This window comes from Acinonyx jubatus, chromosome B3 (genome assembly GCF_027475565.1).
Source record: "Acinonyx jubatus isolate Ajub_Pintada_27869175 chromosome B3, VMU_Ajub_asm_v1.0, whole genome shotgun sequence".
Classification (NCBI taxonomy): domain Eukaryota; kingdom Metazoa; phylum Chordata; class Mammalia; order Carnivora; family Felidae; genus Acinonyx; species Acinonyx jubatus.
This window is the reverse complement of record NC_069386.1, coordinates 60,920,309-60,944,733: the sequence shown is the minus strand read 5'-3', so window position 1 is coordinate 60,944,733 and position 24,425 is coordinate 60,920,309. Positions and strand designations below refer to the sequence as shown.

At 42.4% G+C, this 24,425-nt stretch overlaps 1 protein-coding gene across 4 annotated transcripts in view; it reads right to left on the bottom strand.

Annotated features, from left to right (window-relative positions):
• Nucleotides 1-24,425, bottom strand: part of INO80 (INO80 complex ATPase subunit) — a 140,868-nt gene that overhangs the window by 4,445 nt on the left and 111,998 nt on the right. For 2 of the 4 annotated variants that reach the window (XR_008299228.1, XR_008299229.1), the window contains exons 29-36: nt 18,911-18,983; nt 11,259-11,417; nt 10,541-10,643; nt 8,951-9,039; nt 6,361-6,516; nt 5,909-6,068; nt 5,051-5,266; nt 2,925-3,138 (exon numbers count right to left, since the gene is read on the bottom strand). Coding sequence is in view for 1 of the 4 variants with exons in the window: in XM_027066971.2 (XP_026922772.1) it covers nt 2,921-3,138; nt 5,051-5,266; nt 5,909-6,068; nt 6,361-6,516; nt 8,951-9,039; nt 10,541-10,643; nt 11,259-11,417; nt 18,911-18,983 (1,174 nt within the window). In the remaining 3 variants the exon portion in view is untranslated. Of the gene's footprint in view, nt 1-1,543; nt 3,139-5,050; nt 5,267-5,908; nt 6,069-6,360; nt 6,517-8,950; nt 9,040-10,540; nt 10,644-11,258; nt 11,418-18,910; nt 18,984-24,425 lie in introns of those variants that run through there. The other 2 variants (XR_008299230.1, XM_027066971.2) reach the window with 2 other exon arrangements.

Genomic DNA, 24,425 nt, shown 5'->3' with positions numbered 1-24,425 from the left:
TGAAATGTTAGCTGTGTTTCTTTAGGGACTGGATTAAAAATGGGTGAAAGGGGAGTATGGCAGCATGTTTGGGAATCGAGAAGATTAGAGGTCTCTAATCCAAATCTTACATGTTTTTTCAGGCAAGGGCAACTAGCCTACCACATCTGGACGAAGCTGTGAGAGAATCTGAGTTGTCATGTCTCCAGAGAGGTGGCCACTGCCAACCTTGGCAAGGCTCCAGCAGGAATGTCATTGGGGGCCTTGCTGAGAACTGGAGAGGACCATCCTAGTGGGCTTGTTGACCAGAAGCCACAGCGGTGACAACAAGAGACCACCGGTTAATTGGGAAACTGATGCTGGTTTGTTCTGTGTGAAGCCTTGGTCAAAGTTACCAGCAGGGAAAACAAGAGGGAGCATACACAACAGTGCTACTTGAGATCAACAAAACGAAAAAGCTGATCCTGTAACTGGGTGAGCAGCAGCTGCTCAGTACCCAGCCCTCTGCGATCAAGGGTGTGCAGGGTGAGCCAAGGCTCGGGAGGCCACACGGCCAGCACACTTGGGAACAGCACGAGCCCTGCTCAGAGGTGATGCAAGAGCATATCAGTGTTTTAGCTCAGTCAGAGAAACACCAACTGCCAGTCGAGGCTGGGAACTTGCTCTTTTACCAACTGATGAGAGAAGTAAGTTTTCAAAGCCTGGATGTCTTTGGAATCATTGAAACATATTTCACTCTATTTTCTTTCATGATTCTTACAAATACGGCTAACTCTGAGAACATGGGAATTCCATTCACAGTTTGTCAGTATTCACAGTCTGTTAGTATTTCTAACAGATCTATAGATTGTGTACTGGAACTGCCAATGGGCTGGTTTCTGGGGTTTATATACGTATTTTTGTACACATGCCACAGTTTTGGATATTGGGACCATAAACTTGTTCCTATTAGCTGGATATTTTACACATTACACACTGCCAGGATCATCTCTCACTTGCGGATTTTGGAGCAAGAACCTGTCGGTATTAAGATTGCCACCACGAAACTACCTGATGGTGAACCAGGCCAAGCTGTCCACACCTGAGTCTTAGAGTCTAGGTCCTGAGTCATAATGAGTTCACCCTCCAAGGGCCTCAGCATGCCAGGCACTGGTCAAGCCTCCTCTCTGATGGCTGGAGGCAAATTCCTAAGCCTGATTAAAAATGCCACTGGTGATGGGGCACCTGGGTGGCTCAGTCGGTTGAGCGTCCGACTTCAGCTCAGGTCATGATCTCGCGGTTTGTGGGTTCGAGCCCCGCATCAGGCTCTGTACTGACAGCTCAGAGCCTGGAGCCTGCTTCGGATTCTGTGTCTCCTTCTCTCTCTGCCCCTCCCCCACTTGTGCTCTGTTTCTCAAAAATAAATATGTGTAAAAAAAAAAATTTTTTTAAATTGTCCCAATGACGACCTGTCCTCTCCAACCACAGGAAGGATGTTGGGGCTCTGTGTCCCCCTTACCCAGTCACATTCCTCTAAGAACCCTACTGTGCCCCGAGGCAGCTGCAAAGACCACAGACATCCTGATTTACATAAAATTATCTCACTCCATTTTATTTAAGATTTTTTTTCTCCAGTTAGTAAAAGAAAGATGTGTCTCTCTTTGTACATATATACAAGTTCAGTTATAAAAATAGACAGCACATTCAAAGAGAAAAAAGGCTTGGCATTTTTCTGATTCCCTCTAAATAGCTTCTGTACACAAGAGTCTGGGTTTGGGCAGGGGAATCTCAATGATTTAAATTAAATGATTCCCCTACCAACCCTACTCCAAAAAAAAGTTTTAAAAATCAATCTGTCTAAACTCAATTCCGCGATTTTCAGGTGTGCAAATTAGAGGCTGGCCCTCCCGGAAGCACCCGCTCCACCAGGGACATCAGGCTGGGGGCAGGCAGGAACACCTCCCATGCAAACACCACCCCTTTGCCTCTCTGGGGGGAAGCAAGCTCAGGCGGGTGGGGCTAGGGCCGGGAGGGTTGGTGCTGAGCTTTGCCCTTTCTCCATCCTCTCCACCTCACTCCTGCTGTCCCTTCCTTTCTCAGTGCAATACAGACAGTGCATACAGCCAAGCAGGGGGCTGAAGGGCAGGGGTGGGGAGACTGTGCATTCAGGAAGGGCAAAGGGAGTTGCAAGAGGGGCAGTGAGGATGTCCTGCTGATTGAGGTGGCTCCTGGTCTCTTTACTGGCTTCTGGGAGTCCTGGGGTGGAAGCTGCTGCTACGGTTGCTGGTGGGACCTGAAGGTTCTCTGGCGTGAACCATGCAGGACAGGGGAGGAAATGCTGGGAAAACAAGTGCCTCCGGCATGCCTCCTCTAGCCTCTGTCACCCTCACAAGCCACTACCTTCTCACACTCAATGTTCTCTTCAGTGCTGACACTCTGGCAAATGGGGTCTGGAGACATGGGGAGCTGCCCAAAGACTGAGGATGCCAGATACAGGATTTCCTCCCTTCTTAGCCCTACAGGAAATCACAGCCCTAAGAGTGGTCTCCACTATGGAAGGTTCTTCACAGCACTTGCACAGCTTTTGCAAGGGATATGGCCAGAGCCCAAGAGTGAATGGGGATGGAGACTGTGTGCCTGAGCATCTAAAGGGGATCTATGTCAGGCTCTTCCCCAGTGCGAGGTTTAAGACGTGGCTGTAAAGTTCATTTGAGATGCTGCAGGGCCGATCTCTGTCCTTGGGCCTTCTTCCTATAGGCCACCCCATAGCACTCCTCTTGAGACACAGGTGAGAAAAGTGCTCACACCAAGCACCTGCCTGTCCTTCCCTTGCTGCAACTGGTCATCTCTGCCCTCTGACCTGGGATGTAAGATGCTGCACTGGGCAAGCCATCTAAAGACCACTTGCGGGCCAGGACTCTAGCCCCTCGTTTGGTTGAAAGAAGCTAGAGGGTTCAGGTAGTTACCGTCCTCCAGAGGGGTTGGTGCCTTTGCCCTGTTTCCGGACCAGGGAATCTGGGGCTAGGCTGCTGGTCAAGTGGAGGCTCTTGGGAGTCCCGGGAACATTATTTCCTTTGCTTAAAGGGGAACTCAAGGGAGAAGAGGCGCTTGAAGGTCCAAAGTCAGCAAGGCCAGCAGGCCGAACAAGGGACGTCTGCAGAGGACTGCTGGCCGAGATTCCTGTGGGAATGGAGAAAGAGACAAGTAGTGTATAGATAGCTGGCCTGTCTGAGCTGCCTTGGAGCCTGACCTTGGTTAGTCTGGGCTGGAGGTGAGGCTGTGGAGGACTCCTCTCCCTGCCACTCCTTGCCAACCTCTTCTTAGCACAACCTCTTACTTGCATTCCTGTCAACTGTCTTTTCAGTAAGAGGGATGTGTTTTTAAGAGAAAAATGATACCTACCCAGCCTTCTCCACATCATCTCATCCACAAGGACAAGATGTCTCCTTGGTGCTCAAGGACACAGCACACGTTACACAATGTGGGCAAACCAAGGCTACAGGATGGTATGTAACTTCCTAGGTGCTAATGTATTCTCTTACACATTCCTTCTTCCTTCTTGGGACACCGCTTGTGAATAGCTACTTCTTTCTTAACTTCACAAGATGTCCTCTACTCCCCCAAGACCTGCAGTTTCAAGGACCCAGTTGAAACTGCTCCTCTTCAGTGATGGTTCCGTGGGTGACAACTCTTTTTCCTTCATATGAGCCAAATCCACTTACACCTGATAACACAGTGTCTAATATGTGTCAATTGTTTCTTGTGGACTGATTTTACTTTCCTAAAAAAGCGTATTAAGCACTCGGTGGGCAGACGGCTGTCTCTTCCTATCCACAGTGGAGCTGCAGGAGATCTGTGAATCAGTCCATTCCCAGTTACCAAGCACTGTTGTTTTTCTTGTGAACTCTACCCCTGCTGCCTCATTTACCCCTCCTGCCTCTTCTCAGACCAGGTCTCCAGAAGAAAGTCTGATGGGTGTTATGCTCTGCCCATCTGTGGGTGAGACAGCCTGCCATGGCAGCCTTGGCTGCTGGTATGACTGTTGTTTTTCAAGGATGTGATGAGCTGGCAAAAGGTTAAGAACTGCTGGACCAGCCTATTATACTTCATATTTGTTGAATGAAGAAAATACGTGAAAGCAGAGATTCCTGCAGGAGGAAGAAGTGGGGGAGGGCAGCTAACACTCACTAATAAGCTAATGCCCATATCTGCTACAACAACACTATCAGCTAAACATGAAGCCTAGGTTGTGACTGGGGAGAGAGGTCAAGCAGTCAGTCAGAGATGTCCTACCAGCTATGGTTATAATCATCCTCCACGTGTCATGCTCACCACAGCCACTTTCTTTCTCACTCTTTCCAGAGCCCCTCATCACACACTTCATAAGCCCATCCCCACCAGGTCTTGCCCTGTTTTTCCACTCTTGACTGCTACTGCTCCTCTTAAGCACAGCCTGACTGACCTGCTTTGTGACCCCTGATAGGCCCAAATCTTTGTCATCCTTCTTTCTGAATTACAGATTGGCAACTTCATATTCAGGCCCATGGCTCCTCCTTTTTCCGGGCTACAACTACAATGAAGGCCTCCCCTCTTTTGTCACTCAGTACAAGCATACTGCTGTGCACTGCTGTTTAAATGTATTCCATGGAAAACTTCCCTTCTCACTTCTACCGTAGACTCCAGAGTGGGGTCCATGCACACGAAGCACGAGTGATGGAGCACACATACTTAGGTAAATGTTAACTATGCTGGCCTGGACTACTGAAACGTGAAATGCTGGTCTTGGGGAAAAAAATGAGTTCTCAAAGCAGGAAGAATTCTGATGGTTTAAAATAGTATAGTCCAGAAATACAACTCTCTCCTTTCATAGTTACTTCCACTTCAAAGGTGAAACTGTACTAAGTCACGAGGGCAAGGGGAGAGTCAGGACTGCTCAGTGCAGAAGCAGAACCCAAGGTGGCCTTTGGGAAGGAGCTTTCTGGCCTGGGAGTGCCCTACCTGCTCTCCCAGCAGAATGCTTAATAGACCCTCCAGACTGGCCCTCACCAGAATGGAGCCTGCAGCTCACCCTTGTCCCCTGAGGCCTCCGCACCTTTAGACACGTTGTACCCGTATGCAGCATAGGCGGCTGCGGATGCTGCCGCAGCCCCTGCTTTGGCTCCTGCCATAGCGGCAGCACTGCCTGCAGTGGACTTCCGGCTCCGGCCTTTCCCTGCTCCTTTGGCTGTGCTTCCTGAACCTTTGGGGCGGCCTCGGCTTCGCGCTGAGTGACCACGTCCTGCGGCTGGCATTTCCTGAATGGAAATTCCTGTGGGAACAAATGGACCAAGAGGTAAAAAAGTCAACATGTGATGTTAACAGAATTTTCCCCTAACAGGGAGGGCTGGCTCTCAGGGTATCTCAGGACTTCCAGGGAGGTCTCTGTCCCCATTTAGTGGCTGGGCCAAGGAGTCACAGAGTTAGTAAGAATTCTAAACAGCTAAAACTAGTTCATTACTAAATGAACCTCAGGGGCGTGCTCTCTGTGATTCATGTGCACACCTCAACATGCTCCTGCCCTGGAGAGTCAATTTTTACTCCTAAGATTTAAATCTAGAACTCCTCGAGAAACAGCAACAACACTGGGCCCCACAGAACCAACACTGGAAAGGCCCAGAAAAGCAAACTTTAATTAAAAACTAACAAAAATGAAGGTGAAATATGAAAGACAGGGCTGACTAGAAAACAAACAAGTCTGAAATCTTTATCAAGTTCTTTCTCACTTTCAGTTGACAGGGCTACTGAAAGAATGAGCCTGTAAGTTTTTGGTTTTACTCCACTTGACTCTTCTTTACACAGTAGAAAATGCCATGATCTCAGACAGAACTGGGACTTTGGCCAGCACCAAACCAATGCTTCTCCTGAGGCAGAGGACCAGGCCCAAGCTATATAAGACAGCAGGATCACTCACCATTCACGGTGTCTGAAACGGAGCCCGTTATGGAAGCGGGAGAGTTGGTGGCTCGAGACTGGGGGGCTGAAGAGGCTGGGTCATCCACGATCACCAGCATATCACTGCTGCTCTCATCGGGGGGGATAGAGCCAGTGTGCAGTTCACTGCTGATGGAGATCTGGAGGAAGAAGGATTGAGATCACCACCATTCCTGGTACCCACAGCCCATGGCCCTTGTACCCACGTGAGGATGTGATTCTTAGGCTATTTCTCTCCTTCCTGGCTTCACTCCAGAGGGTGAAATCCCCTGCCTTGGCTCCAGAGAAGCCAGCTTGTCCTCATTTCCTTTCCTCCTTACGGATTCCATGTGCAGCCCCCTTCCCCAAGGCAGGAGAACTCCAGGAGAAGCAAAGGCTACAATGTCAGGATGCAGTCTCTACTGCTGTGAAGGCATCTAAAAGGAGCCTCACCTCACTGAAAGGGCTGGGCATGGCCGAGTCCACACTAATGAAGGAGTCGTCCCCGTCAGCAGAAAGGTTGGAGTTATCAGCCGAGGGAACAAATGGAATTACTAGGTTCACACCCTCTTTTCTCCTTTTCCCATCCAATTCATCTTCCTTTTTCTTCTGGGAACACACAAATGAAATATGGAAAAAGCATGAAGACAGGCATCAAAAAGAAAAGCTGAGTTGGAAAAGAAAGTGAGGATAGAAACCTCTCTGTAAACTTCCAGGTTTTGTTTTTTGTTTTCAATTAGCATACTTTTAAGGAAAGAAAAAACTCCTATGGAAGGAGGAAAGAATAGCTCAAGAAGAGTTTATGTATATTCTACCCCAATAATACGGAGTTGAGAAGTAGGCCAGTTACACTGAATCAGAGCCGCACTAAGCCTCACCCATGGGGGTGAGCTCCACGGTCAGCTTCTGGCATGTCCAAGCTGTAGCACTTAGAGGGGTTGAACAGATTCAGTCCTACAAGAGGGAGGCCAGTGCCTTTAGTGTATTTTCTGCACATCTGTTTTTACTCTGCCTTCTTTTTAAATATGCATAAGGAGAATGAAAGTTATCATATCCAAGAAACTGGTTTTTTTTTTGTCATTTTCTCAGTTTACATGTAATTGCTTATGGGTTGAGCTACATTAAGCAGTTCTAGAACCAAGTTCAGTAGGGTGCTGTCACAGATTAGGGACCTGAAATCATTGAATGTGCTTGGAAAATTCTGGAATCACATTCACCCACTGCATCTAACTACATTTGTATCTACATCTATATTAGGGTTAATGTCATTGCGTAGTTTATACTACCACTGGGGGTTTATCTGAAACTTCTGTGCTCAGAGTGGGGATGGCTTCTGATGCAAACTCAGAAAACCCTACAATCTCTTATATTAGAAAGCCACCTTTTCTTCTTTGATGTTGTTTCTGAATGTTAAAGCTATTTAAATTCTAAACAGTAGTAAGTAATGGGTTAGAGATTTGAGAGTGGAGTCATACATAGTTCTTGGATTTTTCAACTTTGTAAATATAGTGAATACTATATTTAGTAAGTACTTTCTAACCTTCAGGTTAGAAATAGTTTTGCTTAGGGGTGCCTGGGTAGCTCAATCAGTTAAGCGTCCTACTTTGGCTCAGGCCATGATCTTGCAGTTCATGAGTTCAAGCCCTGCATCAGGCTCTGTGCTGACAGCTCAGATTCTATGTCTCCCTTTCTCTCTCTGCCCCTCCCCTGCTCATGCTCTGTCTCTCTCTCTCAAAAATGAATAAACTTAAAAAAATTGTTTTAAATAAAAAAAATAGTTCTGCTTAGCAGAAGGTACAACTGAGGGTGTAGATTTTACAAAAGAAGGAAAAGGGACCTAAGGCCCAATACAAGCTTGGATAAGGGGAAGAAGTCAACCTCCACTTAAGACAGAACGAATTTAAACATGTGGCCAGACAATATGCTTCAGACAAACCAAACAGTTCAGGGAAATGAAGCATGGACAACTGTTGGACTTGAGGGCCCAGAGCTATCAAGATGTCTGAAGCTCATGGCAGCTATCTTGCTCAAGACAAGGGGCTCAACAAGGGCTGATGAAGGGCTTACCCAATGGTAAGCCAGGCCCACTAGAAAAAATTAGGAAGCACTTTCTGGAAGGTAGCAAAGTGGTTCCGAACCAACAATCCTTGGTGTAACTCTGAGAACCTAGTCAGAACCAATGGGCTGACTCCTGCAACTAGAATAAATCCTGAAGGCCTCACTTCGATTTACTTGTCAATAAAGACCAGGAATAAAGATCACTGAAACAGGGGCACCTGGGTGGCTCAGTTGGTTAAGCATCTGATTTTGGCTCAGGTAATGATCTCATGGTTCATGAGTCTGAGCCCCACAGACAGCTTGCTGCTGTTAGCCTGCCAGTGCAGAGCCCACTTCATATTCTCTGCCCCTGCCCCACTTATGCTCTCTCAAAAAATAAATAAAATATTAAGAAAAAAAAGATCACTGAAATAATATTCTGGTAGAAACAGCAAGATTGGGAGAAATGTAGGGGAACTACATCCCAGTTAGCAGCTAGCCTAGTGGGCTCAAGTGGGAAATGTCAAAAGGGAGACAAAACACAGCCTGAATTTTTGGCATAAATTGGACAAAAAGAGATGAACAGATCGGGCAGTGATTTATTTTGCTAACAGCAGATGACATTGAATGGAACACTAGCAGAATTATGGTAGGATTGGACATAATGACATCTTAGGCCCTAAGATTCTATGGAATCTGATAATGTAAGATCGATCCATCTTACCCACATTTAGCCTTCTGCTCTGTAACAGTCTCAACAAATGATTTCCATAATTACATGTGACCACAGAGACAGCAGGTCTGTGTAGGGGGTACTGGTCTAACAAGGCTTCATTTCTGTGGATCAAATGTCAATCAGCATAGAACTGTTGTTACTTATCACATATAGCTGCTGGAGCTGGATACCAACTAGTAACCAAGATGACAAGCCATGTACCCAAAGCCTTTTTGTAAGCACCACTCTGCCCCACACCGGTCCCTGTTGGCCACCTCAAACTTGAGATACCTTCTCTGCATACTTTTCCCGCTTGCGCTTGCGCTCTTTGACTCGGTTGGTTTCCTCCTGCTGCCGTTTCTCTTCTTGCCGCAGCCTCACTATCAAGAAAATTGTAAAGATCTGATGAAGTACCTGTGTTAACTGTAATCCTCATTCTCTGAAATTAAGGTGGCCATACCCCCTGATATTTGTGTTCCAGGGTATGACTTCTAAGACAGATAACGGGTTTTTTTTTTTAACTTGGAGAAGGAACAGAGTTCTTGGATTCTTAACAGTTTTTTGGGTTCCAACTACTATTTGGTTTCAATGTTGTGGGCCTTTCCTTGCCTTTCTTCTTTTTCTTTTCAGACTTTTAAGATCTCTGCACTGTACAGATCAAGTATGGTTGGAGAGTACTGAAAGGTTTTTAGAAGGTGGTGGTAAATGTGAGCACTGTAAGAAAGGAACCTCATCATGCTTTCTTGTATGATGCTATGAAATACTCAGGGGCTCATAAGGTAATTCTGAAACCAATTGTTCTCCAAAGCCAGAGATACATGGAAGAAGTGTTATAGAAGTATGGTTCTCAAACTTCTCCATGAAAACATTTCTTTGGTATATGCTAACTAATTTGGATGTAAATTAAAAAAAAAAAAAAATTAAAAAAAAAAATTTAAATAGAACTACCCTGTGACTCAGCAATTGCACTATTAGTTATTTATTCAAAGGATACCAAAATTCTGATTTGAAGGGTCACATGCACCCCAATGTTCATAACAGCTCTATCAGTAATAGCCGAATTATGGAAAAAGCCTGTATGTATGTATACAGGTATACCTATATATGGTATACACACAATGGAATATTACTTGGCGATGAAAAAGAATGAAATATTGCCACTGGCAACCATGTGAATGTAAGTAGAGTGTATTTTGTTATGTAAAATAAGTCAGTCAGAAAAACAAGTATCATGATTTCACTCATGTTGAATTAAGAAACAAAACAGATGAACATATGGGAAGGAAGAAAAAATAAGGTAAAAACCAAAAGGGAGGGAAAACATAGGGTTTCTTAAACACAGACTGAAATCTGAGGATTGTAGGAGTGGAGGTGGGGGGGATGGGCTAAATGGGTGATGGCCATTAAGGAGGGAGTTTTTTGGGATGAGCACTGTTATATGTAAGTGATGAATCATTAAATTCTACTCCTGAAACCAACAGTATACCATATGTTAACTAAGTTGAATTTAAATCAAAAATAATATGAAGAAATAAATTCTCTTTCAGACATCAAACAAAAACAAAAACAAAAACATTTCTTTGGGCAGAACAGAGTAAATTCGTCACTGCTGAGGAGTCTAGGGATACAGCTTCCTTGATGTAAATGAATTCAAAGTCACATTACTTTTAAAATACATGCAAATTTTGCCTTCTACTCCATAACACATTCTTGTTTGGGTTTTAATACAAGTTATTAACATAAAAAATGTTTCTCCCCAAATACAGTCTTTGGCTTTGCTTACCCATGGCGCATAGCCAAGGGCCTCTACCATTTTCAGATATGTGGGTATAGAGAAACATCTTTTGCAGGGAGGAAAGAGCTTTAGTTTAGAGTACGTACATTTCTTCTCCAGTTCTTCATCATCTAGAAGAAGACTAACCACCTCTTTGGGTTTCAAGGTATCTGGTTTGAAGTTCCCACCAGAAATCACCATCCGCTGAATCTATACCAAAGCAGATCGAAACATCACTACCAGGCACCCACTCCCTTATGGCAAATATTCAGAAAGAAGGCAACATCTTTCTCAATCTGCTCCTCTGGCACTTAGATTCCCCATTTCCTCTCATTCATCTCACTGGATCATCCAGATTATTTGTCCAACACAAAGAACAATGAGAACTTCTTTTGCTTGGGACTGCTAATTGAGAGCTAGAAGATCCAATACTGAAATCAAGATTAAAAAAAAAATACACAAACCCCAAATAATCATTTCTTTGGAAACTAACAAATCTGGCATACAAATTAGAGGCTGTCAAATCGGGAGTCCTATGATGAGAGCTCCTTCTTCCCCTGAATGTGAAAGTATGTGAAACACAAGGGCTATGACTGATGTCGCTGCCACATGAACAATAGCCCTATCTAGGCTGTAGAAGCCATTTAGATAGGAAAGGAATGAGGAATGAATAGCCAGAGCAGTACCGGCCCTGATTTTATTTTCTATTCAGAAGAAATTTTCGCCCCTTCGTGATGAACGAAAGGCAAGCATCTTAGCCCGGTAAATGTGACTGGACTTTCCAATTTCTTCACCAGTACAGTACTCCCTCTACCTTGTGCTTACCTCACTCTTCTCCTTGGCTCGCTGTAGAATGCGTTCTTCAATGGTGCCTTTACAGATGAGCCGGTACACAGTAACCTGTTTTGTCTGCCCCAAGCGGTGGGCCCTGTCCATGGCCTGTTGGTCCACAGTGGGGTTCCAGTCACTATCATAAAAAATCACCTGCACAGGCAGGACAAAAATACAGCAAAGACTGAGGCATTCTCACAGAAAAACCATGGATTCTGAGAGCAACCCACTCGCTCGTCATCTGCAATAGTTTGATGCCAGATATTTTTCTATGATAGTAAGATGAGCCAATATCCACTCATAAAACCAAGCCATCCCTTCACTTGCCCGGGGCAAAATAGATACACTCTAGCTTTTTTTTCAGGGTTTTCACATTTAAAAAAAGGGAACAGAGATACTATTAATAGTTAACCCTTAGTGCTTACCATTTGCCAGTCACTGTTCTAGGTGCTTTATGTGTGTTAACTCATTTAAATCCCATAATCACTATGACTTAGGTACTACTAAGACTCCCATTTTATAGATGAAGAATCTGAGGCACATAGGAATTACAGAATTTATCCAAGATCACATAGCCTAAGTAAGTGGTAGGCCTGGGAGGTGAGGGATATGAAAGCCTTCTCTCTCTGGCCCACCCCTGCCCCCCTTTTTTATAGTTTTTATTTAAGTAATCTCTAACCCCAACGTGGGGCTCAAACTCACAACCCTGAGATCAAGAGTCCCATGCTCTTCCGACTAAGCCAGCCAGATGCTCCTGAAAGCCTTCTTTTTAACACTAAGCTTACCATGGTAAGAAAGACAGGCATGGATTTCCTGGCATTCTCTAGCTCCTATTTCCTGTCCCTTGAATTCAGCAAAGAAAAGTTTAAAAAAAGGGATCCCTGGCAGCTACTTTTAGTTTGCTAAACAACAAACACAAATGACAACAAAATGTACTCCCCTCTCCTCTATCCTATGAGTAACCCTACAATTAACAGACTCCTAAATTCTTAGCCCTAAGGCTACTATCGAATACAGGGGGCATCCTGAAAGAAAGCCAGTTCCAAATTATCCTTAGTCTCTCCCATGTGCCCTCATCTATATAGAAGCAAGTCACCAAATCTAGCCCCTGCTTCTTGAGAAATGAACTAATCCTTTTTAGAGTTCACTGTCCCTATCATGCAATGGCCCTCACCACCTGTGCCTGGCTCACTGCGGCAGTCAGACCGGCAGGCTTTCTAGGGCTCAGTCTCTCTCTTCTTCAGTCTACTTTGGATACCACTGTAGGCCACTCTACCTCTGTGCCAGTTATGTGATAACACACCAAGTCCAAACTCCCCTCAATAGTCAGACCCTGCTATACTGAGCCAACTTCATCACCATTCTTCTCTGAAATAAACACGCTCCTTCCCTTTTGTCAGGTCTCTTCAGCATTCCTCACTTATGTTTGTTTGCACCACTTTTTGCTCAAGTTGCTTTTCTGACCCGGAATCCCTCACTTCTGAATTGGTCCTTTATAGGTTCAGTTCAAGTTTTCCACTGTCAGGAAGGCCTGATTTCTTTCTTTCTTTCCTTTTTTTTAAAAGTAGGCTCCATGCCCAATGTGGGGCTTGAACTCACAACCCTGAGATCAAGAATCGCATGCTCTACTAAATAAGTCAGCCAGGCATCCTGGCCTCCCTGATTTCTCTTGCCTGTAACAATGTCCCTTTTTCCTATTTCTCATGGATTCCAAGTAGACATAATAATGGCTAAAATCTGTTCAGCACTTACAACATATCTGGCACTAGGGTGCATACATATTTCACTCAATTTTCACAAAAACCTGTATGTTTCCTTCATCTTATAAATCAGGAAGAGAGTAGCCTGAGCTCACAGTCTTAACAGTCTGCTTCCACAACTTGCATTATTAAGAATACCTTGCATTGCCTATCCTGGTCCAAGTTCCCACTTATTTACTATTTTCCATGGGTAACTAATTATTTCATGTGTATTATGTAAAAAAATCTCCGTATCTAGGGGCACCTGGCTGGCTCAGTGGGTAGAACATCTGACTCTTGATCCCAGGGTCATGCGTTCAAGCCCCACGCTGGGTATGGAGCCTATTTAAAAAAACAAACAAAAAAAACTCCCTATCTAGTCTTACTGTAGAACAGATACCATCCATCACTGCCAAGTAGAATTCCACAAATACTAGTCAATGAATACTAGACTAATCTCTAAGGGGACTGATCAACACTAGATTAAGCCTAAAAATGTAAACTGAAGAGTGATTCACTCCAAATGAATTTATTTGTTCTCTCATTTAAAATACGAGGCAATTCTGCCATTCTCTGCAGAATTAAGACTTTGAGTGAAGATAGACAAAAGGCACTGGCATTTTCAAAGCTCTCGCTTATAATAATAAAACCTCCTGTGGCTCTTTCTTATGCTGCTCCTTTTGTCTGGGTTTTACATAAGGTATAATCCCGTAATTTTTAGCATTAAGAATCCTTGGGGAGAAACTACAAACTGTGTGCCAAAGAAAAAAAAAATCAGTGTGAAAACTTACTGTTAATCCATAGTGTCCACAGACCTAGGATTTCAAAGTGCACAATGCTTGCCATTTGTAAAGGAAGGAGCATAGCAAACCTGATCACAGGATATTTTAGAGATTCAATAGGATATGCAAAATTCTAGAAAATCTACTTTAAACTTTCAGAGAGAATAAGGAAGAGAAGACAGAGTTAAATGAAAAGGAGGACTCCAAGTGGACTCGGGGGAAACACTACTTGCCCAACATACCTAAAATATCTACATATGTGGAAAATGACAGCTGATGTCACATCCAAAAGATAATACTTTTAGTTAGTTACCTAAGCCTGAGGCAATGGTACAGCATCAATTCACAATGGGAAATTCAATCTTATGAATCATTTTATAGGTGCTTCCTTACACATTTACATTTTTTCCTAGAAGTCTCAGTGGCAACCAAACCTGATTCAACTTGTGTTGTTTTTTTTTTAACTCATAAACAGTAAAAACATTAAAGCATGGGAGACAGGTCTGAAATTTAACTTCAAAACAACCCCTACACATTTAGTGGCTAATTATCATTTAAATAGGTTAAAAGAGGTGGGGAATTTGGGAGGACAAGAATAAAGTTAAGATTCTGTTAAGAAAAATACCCAGGAAAAAAAGAGTATGAAGTATGTATAAGCTCTAAGGTTAGAACAAGAATGAGAGAACTAAAAACAAAGCCAATAATATGGTTATTGTCTAACCTGACAATAAAATGAACACTGAATCAACCATGACATGAACTAGGGGTGATAGGGAGGGGTGCTGGGGGGGAGACAATACCCCCCAGAGTGGGAAAAAGATGACACCGATATTTGGTAATTAGGTTTATGGAGCTCAGTGAGACATTCCAGAGAAAAACAAACAACAATTAAAGGATAAGAACTAACTTAGCCAGGGAAAATTAAAGCAAGTCTATGCACGGCCACAAAGCATGACCCAGCAATGACTAAGGGGAAATACATTACTAGACAGCACCTTCACGAAGTTGTACACTCCAAGCTGGACAGGTATGGGGGAGGGGCAAGGTCAGAGCTGAGAGAGGGTGGAGGCGCCTGGCTTTATAGGTCAATGACAGGGAGTTTCAGGGGATGATGGAGTGAAACAGAAAACAGGAAAAATCTGAGAGAAACAACTAGAAAAAGTTGGACCAACACTCGGAGGGTGAAACTCTGACCCAAGAGAATGGGAGGGCTGAAAGAAGTCCCATCTTGTCCCACGGGACATATAGGAATTCTCACACTGCTACCAAGGGAGAAAAGCTCCCCCTTCTCTCTCTACATGTGAGCCTTTAAAACAGGTCTTACACAGGAACAAAACAAATAGTACAGTTTATAACAACTCCTCACTAAAGAAAGTCAAATGTAAAGATACACCTACTTCAGAAAGAATACACGAAGAACATAGACAGTTAAAGGGCCATTAATCACATGCTAAAATCATGTTTTTACTAACAGAGTGGGCCAGAGTCCCATTGTTTACAAAAACATGTTTATATATGCATTCTCAATCATAAGACATTAAGTTTTTCCTGACATTTTAGGCTGACTAACCTCTTCCTTGTCCATAAATGGTTCTGGGGATCTTCCAAAGCTAAATAAATCTCAGGACAAAGGAAGAATGCCAGGCAAGCAGTTAACCTATTGTTTGTCTAATCACACACACACACACACACACACACACACCTTGACTGCTCCCAAAGCATAACTAGAAATTCATTTCAATCTTGTCTCATTTTACTGAGAAGTATTACAGGAGGTTCTAGTTTACAAGGGAGTCCCCAAGCCCTCCCCTCAAATTTAAATGTAAATTATTTTGGAATTGGGAACTCAATATACAGAGCTTTTCTCTAGGCTGCTAGGATGAAAAGAGAATTCCTACTTCTGCTCCTCTAGCTATGGGTTAGGCCTACTTTGGCTCTTTGAGGCCGGCAGGAGCTCCTTACCTCCACAGGGTAAAGTGTAAATACTGGAAGCATAATGCAGATCTCCCCGCTCAAATCTGCTTTGTTTTTTCTGACCATGCAAATAAATAACTAGAAGAACTATTCCTTAAAAACCATAGACCAAACCTCAGATCGGCAGGCTGAGAAGGGAAATGCATTTTAATCACATGAACTTATACCAGACTTCCCAGGTGACCTCATCCAACGTCATTACCTTAAATATCATCTAGGATCTGATGATTTAAAAACTACATCTTTAGCCTCAATCTTTCTACTGAACTCCAGACCCTGCTGCCTGGGTGCCTTTGCCCCTTAATGTCTGTTAAGAATCTTGACCTGAATATACCCCAAACCAAACTCTTAATTTCCCCACTCAAACCTGTTCCTTCTCACCTTTCCCTTAATAAGTAATTGGTGTCTTCATCGTTCCAGGTGCCTAGGTCAAACCCCCTGGAGTTTTCCATGACACCTCCTATACATCCCACATCCAGTGTAAGAGTCAACCCCAACGGCTGTGCCTTCAAAATACATGCAGATTCCTATTATTTTTCCCCATCTCTACTGCTTTAATCCTTGTCCAAGTCATCATCATCTTGTGTCTAACTCCTAACTGAATTCCCTGCTTCTACCTTTCTCCCTATAGCTCTTCCCACCTCACAACCCCAAAGTTGGGGGGACACATTTAAAACCCAAGCCAAATCCTGTTACCCCTCTGTTCAAATTCTCCCAGTGGCCTCCCATCTCAAAATTCTTACTACAGCCCACCGTGCCTTACAGGATCTGCTCCACAACACCTATCTCACAACCTCTCCTTCTCATTTGCTCTGTCCCATCTACAAAGGGCCGCTTGCTATTGCCTAATCATGCCAAGCACGTTCTCACCTCAGGGCTTTGCACTTATCTCTTCTGCCTGGAATGCTCTTCTTTCTGCCAGATATATACTTGGCTTGCTTCCTTACTTTCTTCAGATCTCAGTTCAAGTATCACCTTATCAGAGAAGCTATACCAGTGCATATAAAACAACCTCTGATCATGAAAGGGGTTTTGAAGAACAAACAGAAGTTTACCAGGTGGAAGATGAGGCGCTGAGGAACCAGTTCATGCATCAGTGTGATACAGTATGGTATGTTTAGGAAACAAGTCAATCATTATTTCTGGAACATAAATTTTGGAAGGTGGAAGTAATGTAGCAATTAGACTGGAAAGGAAGATAAAAGCCACAAAATGAAGGGCCTTGTAAGCCACGTAAAGGAGTTTATCCTTTATCTTGTAGATGATGGAGATTCCCTCAAGAGTTCTAGGCAAAGGGAGTGGCACGACTAATCAAGAAGGGTATAAATAAACCAAGAGAATAAATATGGGGCTAAGGGCTGAGACTGGAGTCCAAAAGATCCACTAGGAGAAAGTGGTGACTCCTGCATTTACATTGAAGTATGACTAACCTGGGGCTGTATGGAATGCTTACAAGGTAGAGCAGAAAACCAAGGAGTAAAGAGAAAGCCAAATTTCTGCTATCTGATATGACACACGTGAGCCACCACCTCAGAGAACCCATAAGAACACACCTACCACCATCGACAGCCTTCCTTTAGGAAAACTGAGGCTGATGATGTGCATATTAGATACAGCATCTACCCTACGAGGCTTTCAGTGGTCCTCTGGTCCTGGAGCCTTGTCCAAACTTGGTAAAATGGCTAAGGTTTACATGCCAAGGATGGTACAGTTGAGTCCTATGGTTGATATTCTACTTAGTGTTGTTACAGAATCTGTTTTTCATTCTTGAGGCCAGGCAGTTTTACGGTATAATAGTTAATAAGGAGAAAGCAGACAGAGCCTAGGAATGGAGACTAGGAAACACAGGCTCTGCTTCTAGTTCTACAACTTATGAGTCTATTCAAGCCTCTTCCCCCACACACCTCATTTCTCCAGGACTCTCTAGGGTTTGCATCTTCCTTCTATTCCTGGGAATTTTCATGCTCTGTATTTCACAGAGAGGCATCACAGCCACATAAAATGACATTTTTATAGTCATGCCTTCTACAAAACAATTTCCCATTTATGCATTTTTATGTCTCAGGGTTACTGAAAGTGTTTTAAAATATGTTTGGGGGTGCCTGGATGGCTCAGTCAGTTAAGTGTCTGACTCCTGATTTTGGCTTAGGTCACGATCTCATAGTTCGTAAGATCAAGCCCCATGTCAGGCTCTGCGCTGATAGAAGAGAGTCTGCTTGGGATTCTCTCTCCTCTCTCTCTGGCCCTCCCCCATACTTGTACTCTCTTTCTCTCATTCTCAAAAAATAAATAAGTGAAAATTTAAAAAAATATATGTAGATATATATATATATATATATATTTGAATCCTGGGAATAATTCTGAGATTCAAAATGAATGCTCTTTTCCTTTTTATTTATTTATTTACATTTTATCTATTTTTGAGAGAGAGTCAGAGCACAAGTTGGGGGAGGAGCAGAGAGAGAGGGAGACACAGAATTTGAAGCAGGCTCCAGGCTCTGAGCTGTCAGCACACAGCCCGACGCAGGGCTCAAACTCAAAACGGTGAGATCATGACCTGAGCCAAAGTCGGATGCTCAACCAACTGAGCTACCCAGGCGCCCCAATGCTTTTTTCCTTTTCAGTCACTGAAGTATTCTTCCAAAGAGACTGGATATGAAAGGATAGATAATTTGATAGAATGTCTTTATTTTTTAAATTACCAATTTCATTGCTTTCCAACCCTCTTTTAAAGTTTGGGATACAAAAGTATGAGTTTTTCCCATGGTGGAATCAATGCATAAGAGTAACAAAACAATTATTTCTGATTTGCTGCTATAGTTTCTAAAACAATTTGGCTGGATTGACAGATTTTTTTTTTTTTTTTTTACTCTGTTTATTCACTAATATACTCTAAGTGTTTAGGACAGTATTGGACACATAGTTGGCATTCACTAAATATTTGTTGAATGAATGTGTAAGAAATTTAAGAGAATGGAGAGAAAAGTCCAGAAGGAAAGCTAAAATGTCCTAGTTCTAGGCAAAATGCAACTGTCTTTTAACATAATGAGGCAAAGAGAAAGTGTGACACAAAGCAAAGAATAACACCAACTGAACAACATATTTATAGTAGACAACCTGCTGTCTGATATATTGTGCTCTCGTTACTTACTGTATCTGCAGCAGTGAGATTGATACCCAGTCCTCCAGCTCGAGTGCTCAGCAGGAACACAAAGATGTCATTCCTGCAGAAAAGGGAAGAAGACAGGTTAAAAGGGAAAACTGAAAAAGAAAAATGGCATGTGACAAAAGACAGGGATTTCTGAATACAGACCAGTATCTAGGGCTAGAAAGGGTTACCTACGCCTGATGCCTGACCCACATTTTTTGACACATTGTATCAAGGTGCTCTAACATAAAAATCAAACCGAGGTTGTCATCTTCCAATCTGCAGATATACTTCTGCTGCCCACTAATAATGATAGGCAATATACTTATAAAGATGTAACAAATGTAACAGACATACAAGTTATCATGGAAGTAGTCATGTAATAGTCGTGTTTTAAACAAGTCAAACCATTCCTAGTTCATACAGAGGGGACAAATAAATCAACATTCCCTGGTGCTTCCCCAGAGAATCATGACTTCCAGTAATTTGGGAACTAATGATTATAATTCCCAAAGCACTCACTTTCAGATGAATAAAGTCAGTCCCAGAAAAATGACCTGAGGTCAGGACTAAGACCCAGGTCATGCCTTCTCTGTATTAAGCTGAATTTATGATCGATCTATGAAGACAGGCTAGAATTAAAGCACTTTTTAATGAATGGCAACATAGCCCTTACACAGAAATCATCAGATGTAGTTGCTCAGTTTTTCTTTACATCCTTCATCCTTCTATTTTATTTTATTTTATTTTATTTTTCAAAGTGTTTATTTTTGAGACAGAGAGAGACAGAGCATGAACGGGGGAGGGTCAGAGAGAGAGGGAGGCACAGAATCCGAAGCAGGCTCCAGGCTCTGAGCTGTCAGCACAGAGTCCGACGCAGGGCTCGAACCCACGGACCATGAGATCATGACCTGAGCCGAAGCCGGACACTTAACCGACTGAGCCACCCAGGTGCCCCTCCTTCATCCTTTTAAAGAAACCCAGAATTACAAATAAACCAATAGGTGCCACTGTCACTCACGCAACAAATATTTACTGAATACCTTCTAGGACCAAGGACTGTGCCAGATCACAGTGAGCAGGCTTGGACTACAAGATTTATCTCTGTAGGCACATACAATTAGGGGCTCAGTTTGAACCCAATTCTTGCATATATTTTAGGATTATCTTGCATTTTCATGTTCCTGCCATACGAAGTTATTTTCTAGAAAATTTCTGAGGGAAAAGGACGGCATTATACTGGTAAGCGAACTTTCCAGTCCTTCAAATCAAGCTGCTAATCCCTTTTCTTCATGACTAAAATGAAGAGTGCAACTAGAAATTCATTTATACCAAGTGTTATTCAAATCGCAGGTCACACCTATTAGTGGTCATGAAATCAGTTTGGTGGATCGGACCGCATTAAAGAAATAAAGGAACAGAACAGATTAAAAATATTGTAATATAGGGGTGCCTGGCTGGCTCAGTCTGAAGAGCAGATGACTCAAATTTCAGATATGGCATAGAGGTACTAAATTCCAACATAAAATGAATTTTTATTCTGTTGGTTCAAAAAAAAAAAAAAAAGCAAACAGTGATACCAGGATGTTCTCAAGGGCTCTTCTTTCTTGGTAAAGTCATTTAACTGCTGAAGGTCTGTTTCCTGGACTATAAAATGAGGATGCTCTGAATATAGGTGAAGTGACTAAGTGATGACATATCAACAGTAAACATGAGTATCAATGAAGGAACTATTTTGAAATAAGCCTTCTTGTTAATCACTAAGCTGTGCTGGTCCTAGTAGAAATCTGTCCACTATTTGTATTTAGGTAAATACAAGGTTCCTAGAGGCAGGCATAATAATAAAGTATGTCTGCAGGCCTGTTATAAGGCAGGATTCCAAAAGTTCTATACTCTCACTAATGTTCTACTAGTTTATCCTTGAATTATGTTATCAAGTTAATTATTTCATAATTTTATTTATTTAATTTACAAAAGTCCTCTTTAAAATTTTTTTTAATGTTATTTTTGAGAAACAGAGAGAGAGAGAGAGAGAGAGAAATAGAGTGAGCAAGTGAGCGTGGGGGAGGGGCAGAGACAGAGGGAGACACAGAATCTGAAGCAGGCTCTAGGTTCCGAGCTGTCAGCACAGAGCCCAACACGGAGTCTGAACCCACAACCTGCAAGATCATGACCTGAGCTGAAGTGGGATGCTTAACCGACTGAGGCACCTAGGTGCTCCAGAAGTTCTCTTTTATAGTTAACACATATAGGGCAAATCAAAAACTTAAAAGGCACACGCTAGTTTGCAAACATATTTTCTTACAGATATGAGATGATACAAATGGAAGCTTGACACCTTACAGCCCACAGGAAAATAACCATGAGGCTGCAAATAAAAACTGATAGAGCTTTCCAGGGCTGTACTAATCTCTACAGAAAAGTCCTTCCCACCTCTGGCCCTGAGAGGACTGCTCTTCCACATACTTCTCTCTCCTGCTTTGGTGGATACAGAAGCAGGGGTCAGAAGGTTCTCTCCAACACCCTTGTGAGAGCTGATAGAAGCACCCAACAGCTAGGACTCTTTTGGTTATTCCTAAAGAAGTCCAGACCCTGAGCAAGGGGAGCAAGCAGAGGAAGAGGGATGAGACAGGGAGGGAGGTAGAAAGCAATTGGGAACTGCAATATAAGGAAGGGCAGAGGCAAAGGGGTACTTGGGTGGCTTAGTCAGTTAAGCGTCCTGACTTTTGATTTTGACTCAGGGGGTCATGATCTCACAGCTCATGAGCTCAAGCACCATGTTGGGCTCTGTGCTGACAGCAAGGAGCCTGCTTGGGATTCTCTCTCTCCTCTCTCTGTCCCTCCCCTGCTTGCTCTCTCTCTCAAAAATAAACAAACATTAAAGAAAAAAAAAAGAAAAGAAAAAAGAAAAAAGAAAGGGTAGAGACAGAAAGACGGGTCATTTCCATAGTCTGGACAGCCAGAGAGATAATTCCCCAGATATGGTAATGATTTATAAACAAGGACCATGTATAGAAAAACAGTGAAGGAAATGTAGGTAAAAATAAGTCAGCAGCAAAACTTAGAAATATAATGCTAAAAGACACTTTTTTGGGGGATATTAACTATATATGGAAAAGACACCTCAAAAAAAGAAAACATAAGATGCCTTTTAATGATAACACAGATGGTAACTTTTTGGCTGTATTCAATATCATTTTATCACACAGTAATGGAAAAATAAGGATTATGGAAACCTTGGGTTGTTAAATTATTGTTCATTCTGGATAACAGTATTGGATCATTTATAAACAAAAACACCTAAATTAAACTGCTGAGAAGTTCTTTTCAACTTAACAATCTAGTATTGATAATGTGAATTAACGTTTTGGGGACTCTGACTAAACAGAAGAAAACAGAATCCCTGAAGCATCATGATGGTTTGGGTGCCCTCTAGGGGGGCTGAAAAAGAATTTCAACTCAGGGTTTCTGTTGTTGGAACATGCCTTTGAGACCAGGCTTTTGGGTGGTCTGTGAAGGACCCTATGAAATCATGTAGCAAAGATATGCTCAGGTCTCACTCTTATTCTCATTTAATGACCCACTGAGGCTACTCTGCACCAGAATACCCAAACAGTGCTGGGTATGTAGTCTGACTGACTGCAGTGAAGACTTGCTGAATGAAAAAAGAACCAGAATGAAAGACAACACTGGAAGTCTACAACACTCTCACCAAGAAAACTTGATGCTACACTCACTTTTTCTCATATTTTCCAAAGGGTCACCCCAAGTGATCAGATAATGGGGGGGTCTATTTGGTAAATGTCATGGGGTAGGAGGAAGGGAAGCAAAGGCCAAGGCACTCCAGAGCAAAGACCTTGTGAATGGCTTCTAGGATCATGCACTGATCACATGTTCTGAATGTTGCCCAGTCAGGACATCCTGGCCAAACAGTCTTTAGTCTCAGTCAGACTCTTTCCTGGAAGGATCCCTCATAAATAAATCTTGTATGAAGGGAATGTAAATGGCTTTTTATAGGAGTTCTTGTTTACTCTGGCTGACCTTTGAGCCACAGGGCTCTCTAGCTGAAACTACTTTTTTTTTTTCTTTTGATGTCTTTTCATTAATAATAATGAAAATATTTGGCAAGGCAGACTTCTTCATTTTCAAAAACACCTGTCTTTTTCTCTATATTGGGCTACCTCAGCCACTCAAATTTACAAGTTGAGAATTTTTTCCCATTTGAAGGGGTCTGTCTGATAAGCTTCTGATAGCATTGGCACAGTTCGGACTCCATATACAAGAAGCAGGAGATTATATTCTAGCTGCAATCCCAACTCTGTCATCTGTCTAGCTCATAATGTAGGCAGGGAAAGACACATTCGTCTGTTTGTTTCATTTTGCCTAATATTAGACGCAGGTGTTAAAAATGATGGTTACTCAAATGTTGAACCTAAATAAAACTCACTGCTTCCTACTGGCTCACAGTTGTAGGGTCTGGAAATTCAAGGAACGTTCCCCAAAGAAAGTCATGTATTTATTAAGCACATCTAGTAGTTAATGGTGAAAATACCCTTCTTTTAGAGCTAAGGTTTCCAAAACTATCACACGATACTGCGAGTGCTAAAACAACTGTCCACAAGTTCAATAAAAGATTTTAGAAGTAATAAATTAGATACATCTACTGATTTTTTTCACTAGAAGGTCACTATAAAATATACAGTGTCTGGGATCTCACGTCCACTGGGTCCGCTAGAAGAGCTGTACCTCTACAACTCAGAAGACCAAATCATTACATGTTAACATACTACAGCTCTGGTTGGACTCTAAATCAGAACTCTGTACAAGGCAATATAACAATCAGCATAGTCTTATGGTCAGTAATTTCCCTTGTTTGAATTTGTATTAAGAAAACTAAAATGACAAAGTTTTGTAAACAAAGATACTCACTCAACATTTTAACAACAGAAATACAGTATAAATATCCAGTGTAATGAAATATTAGTCACTGAAATTTATTACAAAGATTTTTTAAATGATACATAAAGATGTTTATGATATAATGTTAAGGGGAACACAATCATATCTATAATATGGTTACCAAACGTGAATATAACCACATACATATTAAAGACTAGAGGGATATATCTAAGAGTTGAAGCTTTTACGTTGGAGTAGGCAAGAACAAAGTAAAGTATGTTTCATTTGATTTCAGAATCAAGAAAAGATGAAGATTAGCTGGCAAAAAATTTTTTCTAGGACAGGACGATTAACAATATGATGGGGTTGAGAGGCACTACGGTTGACCCTTGAACAATGCAGGGGGTTTAGGGGCACCAACCTCCTGGCACAGTAAAAAATCTGGGTATAACTTTTGACTCCCCCCAAAATTAACTACGAATTGCCTACTGTGGACTGGAAGCTTACCGATAATATAAGCAGTTGATTAATACACATTTTGTATGTTATGTGTATTACACCTTGTAATCTTACTTAATAAAGTAAGCTAGAGAAAAGAAAATGTTATTAAGAAAATCAT